Source organism: Cucurbita moschata, unplaced genomic scaffold (assembly GCF_002738365.1).
Source record: "Cucurbita moschata cultivar Rifu unplaced genomic scaffold, Cmos_1.0 Cmo_Scf00024, whole genome shotgun sequence".
NCBI lineage: Eukaryota > Viridiplantae > Streptophyta > Magnoliopsida > Cucurbitales > Cucurbitaceae > Cucurbita > Cucurbita moschata.
In genome coordinates, this window is record NW_019268540.1 from 291,500 (window position 1) to 304,599 (window position 13,100).

At 34.7% G+C, this 13,100-nt stretch overlaps 2 protein-coding genes across 3 annotated transcripts in view; both read left to right on the top strand.

Moving 5' to 3' along the window:
• LOC111460860 (myosin-6-like) overlaps positions 1–3,811 on the top strand; it is a 13,810-nt gene extending 9,999 nt beyond the window's left edge. The window contains exons 26-39 of one of the 2 annotated variants that reach the window (XM_023104196.1): positions 132–246; positions 383–427; positions 525–617; positions 700–870; positions 984–1,124; positions 1,205–1,390; positions 1,490–1,615; positions 1,705–1,775; positions 1,853–1,952; positions 2,646–2,702; positions 2,783–2,839; positions 2,955–3,035; positions 3,124–3,206; positions 3,305–3,811. In XM_023104196.1, coding sequence (XP_022959964.1) covers positions 132–246; positions 383–427; positions 525–617; positions 700–870; positions 984–1,124; positions 1,205–1,390; positions 1,490–1,615; positions 1,705–1,775; positions 1,853–1,952; positions 2,646–2,702; positions 2,783–2,839; positions 2,955–3,035; positions 3,124–3,206; positions 3,305–3,419 — 1,441 coding nt within the window. In that variant the 3' untranslated portion in view covers positions 3,420–3,811. The remainder of the gene's footprint in view (positions 1–131; positions 247–382; positions 428–524; positions 618–699; positions 871–983; positions 1,125–1,204; positions 1,391–1,489; positions 1,616–1,704; positions 1,776–1,852; positions 1,953–2,645; positions 2,703–2,782; positions 2,840–2,954; positions 3,036–3,123; positions 3,207–3,304) is intronic. The other variant, XM_023104197.1, reaches the window with a different exon arrangement.
• Positions 3,812–10,848: 7,037 nt separating this feature from the next.
• LOC111460944 (probable indole-3-pyruvate monooxygenase YUCCA8) lies at positions 10,849–12,963 on the top strand. Its single transcript, XM_023104324.1, has 3 exons — positions 10,849–12,063; positions 12,171–12,542; positions 12,683–12,963. Exons 1-3 carry the CDS (start codon positions 11,392–11,394, stop codon positions 12,908–12,910), a joined length of 1,272 nt encoding a protein of 423 aa, XP_022960092.1. The 5' UTR covers positions 10,849–11,391; the 3' UTR covers positions 12,911–12,963.
• The last annotated feature ends 137 nt before the right edge of the window (positions 12,964–13,100 follow it).

Here is a 13,100-nt window from a genome sequence, read left to right on the forward strand (position 1 = left end):
GGTTTTTTTTTTTTTTTTTTTTTTTTTTTTTTTTTTTTTTTTTTTTTTTTTTTTTTGTGTGATGAGAAACCGAACATATATTTGCTAGATTGTTCGTTCATTATCAAGCAACCGTGTGCTCGTTTTTACAGGCTTGAACAAAAATTCTCAAATATTGAATCTCAAAATCAGATTCTTCGCCAGCAGACCTTCATGACAACACCAGTGAAAAAAATGGCTGACCATCTTCCTATTGCAGTAGCAGAGGTAAGTCTTATTTGAGGTTTGATACTGTTTTTGTTAGGCCTCTTGCTTGTGGTCGAGTTTCAATCTTCCTCTAGCCGTCTTCGTGCACCGTTCTTCCTTGTTCTCGAACAGTAATATCGAGTTTCTTTCTTTGCAGAAATTGGAGAACGGTAGCCATTTGATTGAAGATAACAAAATCGATGTATTGCGTCTTTCTGCACCTTATTCGTCTCCCTCTATGTTCATACTGGGTGGTATTATTTTTAATACATGACGTTCATAATTATGTCTAATTATAGGAGCAGCAGCTCGTAACACCCGTGAAAGCGCTGAAGAGAATTAGCTCAGAATCTGAAATTAAGTTGAGTCGACCTCTTTTCGAAAATCAACACGTACGTGCTTCTAAATCGCCCGAGTCTTCTCATTTGTTTTGCTCCATTGGTGATATATTTTAACTTCTGATTCCTGGTACAGGAGAATGTTGATGCTCTTGTCAGTTGTGTCATGAACAACATTGGGTTCAGTAATGGGAAGCCTGTAGCTGCCTTTACCATTTATAAATGTCTTCTTCACTGGAAATCTTTCGAAGCCGAAAAAACAAGTGTGTTCGATCGCCTAATTCAGATGATTGGATCTGCAATAGAGGTAACTGGAAAAGATTCGTTTCTGTCATTCGCGTTATGCTGTTACTAAAGTAACGAAGTTAAGATCGTTCGTTGGAATAAATGGGGTTCTAATCGTATTTATCTAAGTTCCAGAATCAAGATAACAATGATCATCTAGCCTATTGGTTGTCGAACACATCTGCGCTACTGTTCTTGCTTCAAAGAAGCTTGAAAGCTGCCGGTGCTCCCCGAAAACCGCCAACTTCAACATCCTTATTTGGAAGGATGACTATGGTAGTTTCGATTCAATGTTTCTATTCTTTATGAACCTTCATTTTCTGTTATTTAATCCTTTAGTGTTCTTGGTTGTTTAGGGTTTTCGTTCGTCTCCTTCTTCCAACAGTCTTGGATCTGCGCTTAAGGTCGTGCGCCAAGTGGATGCTAAATATCCAGCTTTGCTATTCAAGCAGCAGTTGACAGCATATGTCGAAAAAATATTCGGAATTATCCGAGATAACTTGAAGAAGGAGTTGACATCATTGCTGTCCTTGTGTATCCAAGTAAGTAGGATCCTCCGAGCAGTCTTTTTGTTTTCTCTTTCTCGTACGGGGGTTGTTGTAATGAAGCTTCGTTTGCTATACGTCTCGGGTTCTTGTCAGGTACCAAGAACATCGAAGGGAGTATTACGATCGGGAAGATCATTTGGAAAAGATACTCAAACAAATTACTGGCAGAGCATCATAGAATGCCTCAACATGCTTCTGTGTACATTGAAAGAAAATTTTGTATGGATACTTTTTGGAACCTTTCAAGTCCCTTGTATTGAATGTTGTGGACATGTTTCTCAAAGATTTCATTATCGTTATGGTTTCAGGTTCCGCAAATACTTACCCAGAATATCTTTGTTCAAAACTTTTCATATATTAATGTTCAACTCTTCAATAGGTAAGCCATTCATTCTGTATCTTCGGTTTCGTTCTAAGAAGGGAACTGTGTTGACGGTCGTGTTATTTACTTTTCAGCCTTCTTCTTCGTCGAGAATGTTGTACGTTCAGCAATGGGGAATATGTCAAATCCGGGTTAGCTGAGTTGGAGCTTTGGTGCTGCCAGGCAAAAGAGGAGGTAGTACTTACTTTCCCTTTTCAATCAAGAAGTTAAAATTTTGAGTTAGTTTTGAATAAGCTGTCCTCGTGTCCTCGTGTAATGGTCCAAGCCCACCGCTAGTAGATATTGTCCTCTTTGGACTTTCTCTTTTGGGCTTCCCCTTACGGTTTTTAAAACGCGTCTGCTAGGGAGATGCTTCTACACCCTTATAAAAAATGTTTCATTCTCCTCCTCAACTGATGTGGGACCTCTTAATCCATCCCCCTTCTAGGCCCAGCATTATCGTTCGATGTGAGATACCCCAATCCACCCCCCTTTGGGGTCCAACGTCCTTGCTGGCACACCGCCTCATGTCCACCCCCCTTTGGGGCTCAGCCTCCTTGCTGGCACATCGCTTGGTGTTTGGCTCTAATACCATTTATAATGGCCCAAACCTACCGCTAACAGATAGTGTCCTCTTTGGGCTTCCCTTCAAGGTTTTTAAAACGCATCTACTAGGGAGAAGTTTCCACATCCTTATAAAGAATACTTTCTCCTCCTCAACCGATGTGGGATCTCACACCTCATTTGTGTCATGTTGCTTAAGCTCAAAGCAATACAAAACGAGCCGCCGCCCTAATGAGACTCTTAGTCGAGCGTTTCTTTTACCTTTATTTGAAGCTAGCCTAGAAATATATATATATTTTTTCACGTAAATCTAATTATTTACAGTATGCTGGTGCTTCTTGGGATGAGCTTAAACACATAAGACAAGCTGTTGGGTTCTTGGTATGATATCTACTTCATTTTTATAAACATAAACTTGTACAGTCTCATATCAAGTCCTTGTTAATGCTCTTTATTTACAGGTTATACATCAGAAATACAGAATTTCATATGATGAAATCACCAATGATCTTTGCCCGGTAACTCTCGCTCTCTTTCTCTCGTCTCTGTTCACTTAGTTCTCGAATTATGACAATTATGCTTTAGATCCTTTTTATGGAAATCTAACACAAAATCTTTGTTTGTTTGGTTTAGATTCTGAGTGTCCAGCAACTTTATAGAATATGTACACTCTACTGGGATGACAACTATAACACACGAAGCGTGTCGCCTGATGTGAGTTGTTTGTTCATGTCCTGTTCTTCATTTGAAACTGTTTCTCTTGAGTTAATCTGCTCACCATAACTTTAATATATGAGAATAGGTAATATCCAGTATGAGAGTGCTCATGACTGAGGACTCCAACAGTGCAGTTAGCAGTTCCTTCCTATTGGATGACAATTCTAGGTGAGTCCGAAAAATCAATCGTAATGCGTCTTAATCATCTCACAATATGATTCGTTGTCGTGCTCTATTAAAACGTGCCATGTTTCATCAATGCACAGCATCCCTTTCTCGGTCGAAGACCTCTCGAACTCACTGCAAGAGAAAGATTTCTGCGGCGTGAAGCCTGCCGACGACTTGCTTGAGAACCCAGCCTTCCAATTTTTAAACGAGTGAGGCTAAGAACGGGTCGAGTAGGGTGTTTTTCAGCTGATTTCTGTTCTGTTGGGTGGCTCGTCAAGCAGCTCAGCTCCAGCTCAGCTCGGAAATCTTGTTTTTGTACCATCCTCCCACAAAGAAAGGTCCCTCTCCTTGATGAAATTTTATTTATTCATTCAATCTGGGTTTGGTATTGTAAATTCTTCTTCACTAGGACTGAGGAGTGTTTGGGTATAGTGTTTGTATTCTTTTTATTGTTCTTATGCCATCATTGGCTGCATTTTTTAGCATTTTTTCTTCTTCTTTTGGTGGCTGAGACACTCTACTCTCCACTCACATTTCATTGTATAAAGGAGTACACATCAAGTTTGTATAAATTTGGTAAGAAATAATAGGAACAGTTCTTCACTTTTCTATTTATATATGTTTGCTAGTCTTAATGGATGTGGTTGTCATGGGGGCAAGAATGTTTTGCCATGATTGGGTGACAATAGTTGTCACGAGGCAAAGACATGGCTACCACCATGTCTCGACTGAGTCGAGATGGCGTATTGTTTAACTTTTGACAACATATGTGTTTTCTTCTTTGATGGGAATGATCAAGTGATCTTTGTCCATAGTTGGGACAATATTGATCTTAAGCCTAAACTCCTTACTCGTATGGTTAGAGTCGTTTCCTAGTGCTTGCTAAGAACGAACTATAGTTAGCTAAGTAATGACGTGAGAAATGAGACTCGTTTTGTGAAAAAACCACATGCTTTGGGACCATTTAGGACCTCAATTGGACCATCCAAAATTCTATTTCCCCTTTGTTTTGGTCCATCTTCACATGAATTTTAGACCCTTCATATGGTATTTTCATGCATTCCATTTGAAACATTGGTCCCTTCTCTTCATTTTTCTCATATTCACAACTACATCAACATCAACCCCTTTACTTTCGACTTGTAACACACACACGACTAAACATGATTGCGTTCGAAATAATCAAACCAATGATTAGTATCAATTTCAATAATATTCCAGAAATCCTAATTTTAGTCTTCTGATTAACAAATAGGAATTTTAAGAACCTCCAACTTCAACTTTAATGAACTTTTGTCCATATTTATGGCCCTTATTTTTATAATTATATGATTTGACCTTCGATTTATTCAAAATATTTCATTCTAATAAAAATGGTCGGATTTTTTTATTTTCATTTATGATGCGAGACTTTGTTTAAATTTGGACATTAAATTTATTAGGTTTGGTCCATATCCACATCATTCACATGAATTATACACATTCCATATGGTGTCGTGATGTGATGCATTTCCTATCTAAAAGTTATAAAACCCTAATTTTCAAGTATATATATATATTTTGTTTGACTATTAAATTTTTTATTTTATTTGTTTAAACTATATGGTTGTTGAAATATTGCAAATTCATAATGTATATAGAAATCATACATGAATTTGAAATAATTTGCAATCATTAAAGTCAATTCCCATTATGTTCAAGTTTCATGCATTTTTATAGTCTACCCTAATTAATTGTTATGCTAATTAAACCAATTATACCTAATGTACGTGTGGGTCATGTCCCAAACAATTAACATAAATTAATATGGCAACAACAATTAAAAAAGAAATTTATAATTAAGTTGGTTCTAATATATAAGCGAGAAGTAAGTGATATAACCATGTCGTAGGGGATGCAAGAGAATGTCGGGACACATCACTGTTGTTTGATTTGATTTTGTATACTCTAAATTTGAATAATTTTGGACCGTTGGATAAACAATGATAAAATCATGTGTTTGGTCAAGATGGGATTCTTGTTTTCAAATATTTATGCACCTTGGTTTTTCCAATTGATGTTTTTTTTTACTAATTTCTCATTTTATGGTCTCTTAATTAATAAATTATTTTTTTATTTTTATTTTTTTATCTCTCTCTAACTAAAAACTTTCAACTGCCTTTCCATGTGGTCTCACGTGTTTCTCCCACAACTCTCCCTCTCTCTCCCTATTAATTCAGTTATTATGGTTGCTATGTTAGTTGATTAATTAATTAATTAATTAATTAATTATTGGAAGAGAGAGGGAAATCTAGCTATTTTACTGATTAATTTGATTAATGGGGTTTGACTAAATTATAATATTTGATTATTGAGTGTAATTTTTGAAGGCATCACATGGATTAATTCCTTTCTTTTATTATTTTTTTATTTTAAAAGAAAATATTTGGACGGTTGAGATCATTTTAAAGCAAACATAAACATCCAAATCTGCGCAACGACCGCCCTTAGATGTTGCTGCCACCCATGTATAATGCATCCCATGTGCCATTTTATTTTTCTCTCTATTTATTCATAATCAACTTAATTAACCTAATTAATAATGTATGTTATTTTATTTTCATTAAATTTAACTTAATTTTAAATCTAATTTTAATTTCGTCGGTCGGATATCAATACGAAATCTAACTCGTGAACTATGTGTTGATATGGAATAAAAATGAAAAAACATTGCAATATATTCCAATTCATTAAGATCTTTATATAAATAAATATATCAATTTTCATTTTATAAGGAATTCCACATGTTCCAGGCTATTCGGGTCATAGCGTAAGCTATTGATGCTTTCAACTACTGGACTCTTGCCATCTAGGGTGCAACACTCCACTGAAGCAGCATGATGCTTGTATTGCTCTCACACAACCCTGTTTTTATGATTTATGTTGCTTCTATTTAGTGGGAATTACTTTTACTTTCTTTTCTTCTAGCTATTAAAAGGTTTTTGTTTACTAGGTTTGCCTGCCCATGAATTCAACGACAATTTGAAAAGTTGACCTATTCGAGAATTTTCGAATCTAGACTTATTTTCAACTCTCGAGACGTTGTGAAATAAAATGATATAGTATTAATGTTGTTCGTCTCTCCCTCCGTGAATATTAGATATCAATTCAAATTGGTGAAGGATTAAAGTAAGTTTGGATATACTTAATATGCTCTCGGCACGTTGTTTTTTAATATGGGAGCATTAGCCATTAAGGAAGGGGAGGGGGCTGTGTGTGGCAGCATGCATATGGGAGGAAGCTACGGGGGTGGCATGCACCAGCGCTGCTGGTTGGTGCTCAGCTCAGATGGCGGAAGGGAATATGCAATGCATACTCCCTTTTCTCAACTTCTAATTCATTTATCCTAATTTCTATGACAACTAGATTTATTCATCCCGTCTTGACTTCTTCATCGATTTTTAGTTACGTTATTGAAAAATTGATGTTTCCAAGGAGTTCGTGGTTGCAACTTTACCATCGTAAGCACCACACCCTGTCGTGTTTTGTTAGAGAAGAACAAGCACCTTAATCAAACGCACAAAGAAGAAATAATCAAAGAGTATATCAGCACGATCCATGGTTTAGACCGTCTAAGTCGAGCCCTCATAATAAATGCCCAATCTAAATGGACTAGGTCTAGTCAAGACGCATGCAATCTAGCCTAGACACAACGGGTTCCCTCCTAACCCTCCGGTTCACCTCACAACGGTTATAAAAGTACTATAAGAGATTCATCCATTGAAAGTCAACAATTTTCTAGCCAAATTTATTTAATAAATATATGTGAAATTACCAAACTGTCCCTCTATCAATTTTGATTTTCCTCTCCTTTCTTTCCTGTTATTTATTATTATTATTATTTTATTAACCGTAGCATTAAAATTGTAACATGTTTTACATTTTCTAAAGAAAAATGTATATGATTGATTAATATGTATATATATATAATATGCATATGGTCTCAAGTAAGGAGTTGGAAAAATATTTGTCTTAGACAAACATATCCCATAATTGTATCATTGTCAAAAACATATCTAAGATTTCTCTACAATTTTTTTCTTCTTCCAAACATTGTGGGTTTTCAACTAATCATATGCTAAATTTTATGTTTGGTCCTTAATTTTTTAAATTTTATATATTTAGTCCCTCATAATCTCCAATTTTAATTTTAATTTTTTTAAAGTAAGTTTATGAATTTTCAATTTTTTATTAATTAGAAAAAAATAATCAAATATTGTAATGTAAGAAAGTTAAACTAAAGAATAATGCATTGGGGAATTCAAAACATGTCTCTCGGGAGACACCTAGATTGAAGTGACAAATTAAACCTTAATTTTAATTTAATTGAATTTAATTTATGTTTTATTTATTGAAATTATCAAACAATAATTGCACAAATGAAGGAAATGTGGTAGATGCAATGCCTCTCCTTCTAACCTGCCATCTTTATCACTATTTTTTTTCCTTTTATTCTAAACAAAACCATTTTTTATTGTATTTATTTATTTATAAAAAAAAACACGCAATATACATTTTCTTTTATATTTATAAATAAAAATAGAGAGATTATAAAATATATAGTACTCTAGTGTGGCGCATAAAGAATGAGCCACGTATTATCAATTTGTTAAAGTTAAATAATAAAATAGAAGGGTTATGATTAGATTTTTGTAAAAGATGGGGGTTTTAGAACGCAAATTTAGAAAATATTGGGGTTGTTTGAGAAATAAAAAAAAGTAAAGGGTGTGATGTGTAATTATAGGAGTGTATGAATGTGAATACAGTGGAATAATAAGTGTGAAATTGAAGATGAGGTCAGCCACATTGTAGCTTAGCTAGCACAATGATTTAAGATTTAAGTTTATTTATTAGTTTATATATTAATAATTGGTTTTTAATGTCTCTATATATTTTTTTATAATATGGTTTTATGCATTATAAAGTATGGAATATGAAGTCCATGTTGTATGGCATGTGACAATGTGAGTTAATCAATATATAAAAGTATTATTAAACTTTTCAAAATTTAAACATATTTTAAAATCATTTTCTATAATTTAGTCCTGTTAAATTTTACATTTTTCAATATTTTTTTTACTCGATTAAAATTTTATGCTCAATATATGACGAAAAGAAAAGAATATATAAAACTAAAATAAATTAAAATAAATAAATAAATCTTTCTTAGCAAAATAATAATAATAATGAATCTTAATAATGTTTTTGCAATAAATAATATTTATTTAATATAGTAGAACTTAGTAAAAGAGTTTTTTTTTTTTAAATAAATTAGAAAGAAAAAAAAACATGTTTGACCAAAGTTTTTTTTTTCTTCTTCTTCTTAAAATGATGATAATTTTACATATCTTGGTACCAATCATAGTTACAAAGATCATAGATCACAAAATATCTAAACACATGAAACAAAATATTCCCAACTTTAATTAATTAATTCCTCACTAATTTTAATTTACAACTCAAAAATTAAAAATTAATAAGAGTGAGTCACCCATGATGTGGATTTTCTAAATCTTCTTCAAGATTCATTTTATTTATTTTCCTTTATAATTATCTTAATTACATTTATAATTCTGGTGGTGTATATTTGTGACACGTACCCTTCTCTTATTACTTATTGTATTTTATTTTAATTTATTAATTAAAAAAATTGAAAATTGAGTAATAATTAATTTGGTTGATTGTTGCAATGTTTGATCCTTGTGACATATAATGGAAGCGTATATTTTTCTCAAATAATATAAAAAAGAACGGTCGTTTAAGAGTATATGAAGTTAGGGTAGCAACTAATTCTTGGATCTTAATCAATTAAACTATGTTCGGTTATTTTTTAGAATAAAAAAATATAAATTTATATCCCTAATTAAATTGAGGAATTCTTATCCACAAAGGGGTAGGTTGAGGGTTAGAGAGAGATTGGATTAGAAATTAATATAATATTGAAATAAAAAGTGTTGGAAAATCTAATGGGCCCTTTTGTAATCATGAAATGAACCAAACCCCATAATTTTTGTTCTTATAATAATTAATGAATATTCCCTTTCCACCCATTGATTGAGCATTACCAAATAGCTTTCACTAATTAATCTTAAACTAAAACATAATTAGAACATAATTATCCTTATAACAATCAATTTCTCAAAACCAACAACATAAATATATCTTCCTTTAATACCATTAATCTAGTAATCTATACCTAATTATGGTGCTAATTATTTTGGTATGAAAGGGTATTTTGGTCCAAATAATTATGCATTTGGTATTAATTTTGAAAAAAACCCATCTGTCATATATTCCAAGCAAGATATGTAGGTGTCCGTCACATTCATGAACTTTATTTCAAAAAAAAAAAATTAAGATGCCCTCCAAAAATAAATAAATAAATAAATGTTTCATAAATTAAAATGGTAATTAAATAATATTTTCATGTTAAAAGGGTAACCAGTAATTTTTTAGTTTTTAACGTTTTAAAATATAATCATTGATCTACTCAATACTTGTTACGACCAGTTTATACAACTCTAATACATGTTAATGAAAGTGTGTTAATACACGTCATCGATCCATTTAAAACAAAATATTTGTAAAAACTAAAATATTTGACAACCTCATTATTTATTTAAATGCACATAATTTTTGTTGGGGTCGGTATAGAAAGTTAGAGGGGTTGATGATGAAAGTGAGGATAGCAATAAAGTTCGGAATGATGATAGGATACTAATTTATATTTGGAGTTTGTAAAAGAGAAAAAGAATCTACTTCGTATCATATATTATTAGTCTCGATAGCCACCTAACTCCTTTCTTTTACACTTTCATATCAAATCTTTCACTATATGAATCTACTTCGTTGTCACCCTTTAGATTCCTACCAAGTTTCTTCCCATTTTAAAGTTTATATACAACCAAACCCTTGTGGCCACTTGGCACGCTCACAAAAAGAAGTGATGAAATGAACTTAAGGTTTAGATCTCTAATATAACATTTTTTATCCATGTACTCTAAAAGATGTATTAGTGAAATTTTAGAAAGACATACTCAATTGGAGCATAACTCTATCTAATTATAACAATATAAACTCAACCAAAAGAGTATAGATTAGAATAAATGCTTCATTTATTGTTGAACTAAATAATAATAATAATATAAACTCGTGAATATATCAAAGTTAAAAAAAAAAAAAAATATATATATATATATATATAGAGAGAGAGAGAGAGAGAGAGAGTTAATGTTTATGAGCATAGCTATTGAAGTGTAACAGTTGGCAAGGTGGTGGTGTGAGCCATAAAACAAAACAGCCTTTCCAGTCAGCAAATTCTAAATTTTCATTTTTTTTGGTACAAAGATGCTGACGTGTGGCCCCCTCACCCCATGCCTTCGACTTCCTCCCTCCACGTGGGATCCCTTCTCATTGTCCTAGTCAGCATCTTTTCTCTTCATCATTGCCATGGAATGTCTCTTCTAGGGGCTCACCTGATTCAACTTCCTTTGAAAACTCCATCTCTCCCTTTCATTGCTTCCTTACTCTCTCTCTCTCGTCTCTCCCTTTCATTGCTTCCTTACTCTCTCTCTGGTGTCTATCGACTCGATCCAATCCATTTATTGTCACTATAGACTTGATCTGACTTGACCCAACTCAACCAACTCGTCGACTCCCCCCTTGATATGACCTGACCTAACTCAATCCGTCCCAAATCACTCGCTACCCTAGTACCTAGTTGAAAATTTACATAAACGACGTTGAAAGTAAATAGTGTATGATGGGGTTTATCAACAATAAATTCATAATGTATGTATGAGTGAGATGTTAATATTATATGGAGGAGAGGGAATAAGGAAATAAAATAATGGAGGGGTTAGGCAGAAGCTTATGATTTGAGTAATTGAGAATGACCCTTAAAAAAAAGCTCATTGACTCCCACTTCCACATCACATGCATCTCTCTCTCTCTTCTTTGATGCCATCCACTTCTCCTTATTTAAGCCCCTCTCCTCCTCCCTTCATTCTCATCCTCTCCAAAGATCAAAATTCTGCTCTCCTATTCCCAAACCCCTTCAAACTTTTACTCACAATCTTCTCTAAAGAATACAAACACAACCACAGTTTCAATCAAACAAAACACCTTTGAGCTTACCTTTTTGGTGATGGAGAACTTGTTTCGTCTTGCTGATCACGACGAATTCTTCTCTCGTCGTTGCGTCTGGGTTAACGGTCCAGTGATCGTCGGAGCCGGGCCATCTGGGTTGGCCACAGCTGCTTGTCTTAGAGAACAAGGGGTGCCTTTTGTAGTCCTTGAACGAGCTGAATGCATAGCCTCGCTGTGGCAAAAGCGCACCTATGATAGGCTTAAGCTTCACCTTCCAAAGCAATTCTGCCAACTCCCAAAACTTCCATTCCCAGAAGACTTCCCTGAATACCCAACCAAGAGACAGTTCATTGAGTACCTTGAATCGTACGCCAAGCATTTTGAGATCAACCCTCAATTTAATGAGTGTGTTCAGTCAGCTAGGTACGATGAAACCAGCGGTCTGTGGCGTGTTAAGACCGTTTCAACTGCTGGTTCGATCCGTAACGAGATCGAGTACATTTGCCGGTGGCTCGTCGTTGCCACTGGCGAGAATGCTGAACGTGTAATGCCTGAAATCGAAGGATTGAACGAGTTTTGCGGCGGTGTGTCGCATGCTTGTGAATATAAGTCCGGGGAGAAGTTCACCGGAAAGAAGGTCTTGGTGGTTGGCTGTGGCAACTCGGGCATGGAAGTTTCTCTTGACTTGTGCAACCACAATGCCTCACCTTCAATGGTGGTCCGAAGCTCGGTAAGCATTAGAACCAACTAATATCATTGTTCTAACATGTTCAGCTCTATGCAATTTGAAGCTTGGATTTTGGCTCTAATGATGTTTGCTTGCTCTGTTTCCAACAGGTCCATGTCTTACCAAAAGAAGTTCTTGGAAAATCAACATTCGAACTAGCAGTTATGATGATGAAATGGCTGCCCCTCTGGCTGGTTGACAAGCTCTTATTGATCCTGGCATGGCTGGTGCTCGGAAACATTGAGAAATACGGCCTCAAACGGCCATCAATGGGACCATTGGAGCTAAAAAACGAGACGGGAAAGACCCCTGTTCTTGACCTTGGAGCATTAGCGAAAATCAAATCCGGTGACATCAAAGTAATTCCTGGAATCAAACGGTTCACACGCAACCAAGTAGAGCTCGTCAATGGCGAAAAGCTGGATGTAGATTCAGTAGTTTTGGCTACTGGGTACCGCAGCAACGTCCCCTCTTGGCTTCAGGTGAGGCAAACATTCAATTTAAACTTTTTTTTTTTTCTCATAGGAATTTCATCATACACCTGGTGGGCAAACAAATTTTTATAAAAGGTTACCGCTATTCTGAAACATGACTAACCTTAAACTGGGCATTGAACGAACAGGAAGGCGAATTGTTCTCAAAAAACGGATTCCCAAAAGCAGCATCACCACATGGGTGGAAGGGAAATGCGGGACTTTACGCAGTTGGGTTCTCGAGAAGAGGACTATCAGGGGCTTCGTCGGACGCCATGAAAATAGCTCAAGATATCGGCACCGTTTGGAAGGCGGAGACGAAGCAACAAAAGAAGAGAACCACCGCATGCCATAGACGCTGCATTTCCCAGTTCTGAAAATATCCGCCATTGATGATTTTATTTCTACACAGTGTATACATGTAAAAAAACAGATAGAAAAAAACAGAGAAACAGAGCCCGCTCCAAAGGCCCATTTTGACAAATTTGATTTGTTGGGCATTTTGTAAGACATGGAAGATGAGGCTCACTTCATTTGTTCATTGAATGTCAGTTAACATTGACAGTT

Coding starts and splice junctions, on each gene's coding strand:
- LOC111460944 (XM_023104324.1), top strand. CDS start 11,392: ATGGAGAACTTGTTTCGTCTTGCTGATCACGACGAATTCTTCTCTCGT. Junction 12,064..12,170: donor CAATGGTGGTCCGAAGCTCG/GTAAGCATTAGA, acceptor TGTTTCCAACAG/GTCCATGTCTTACCAAAAGA. Junction 12,543..12,682: donor ACGTCCCCTCTTGGCTTCAG/GTGAGGCAAACA, acceptor TTGAACGAACAG/GAAGGCGAATTGTTCTCAAA.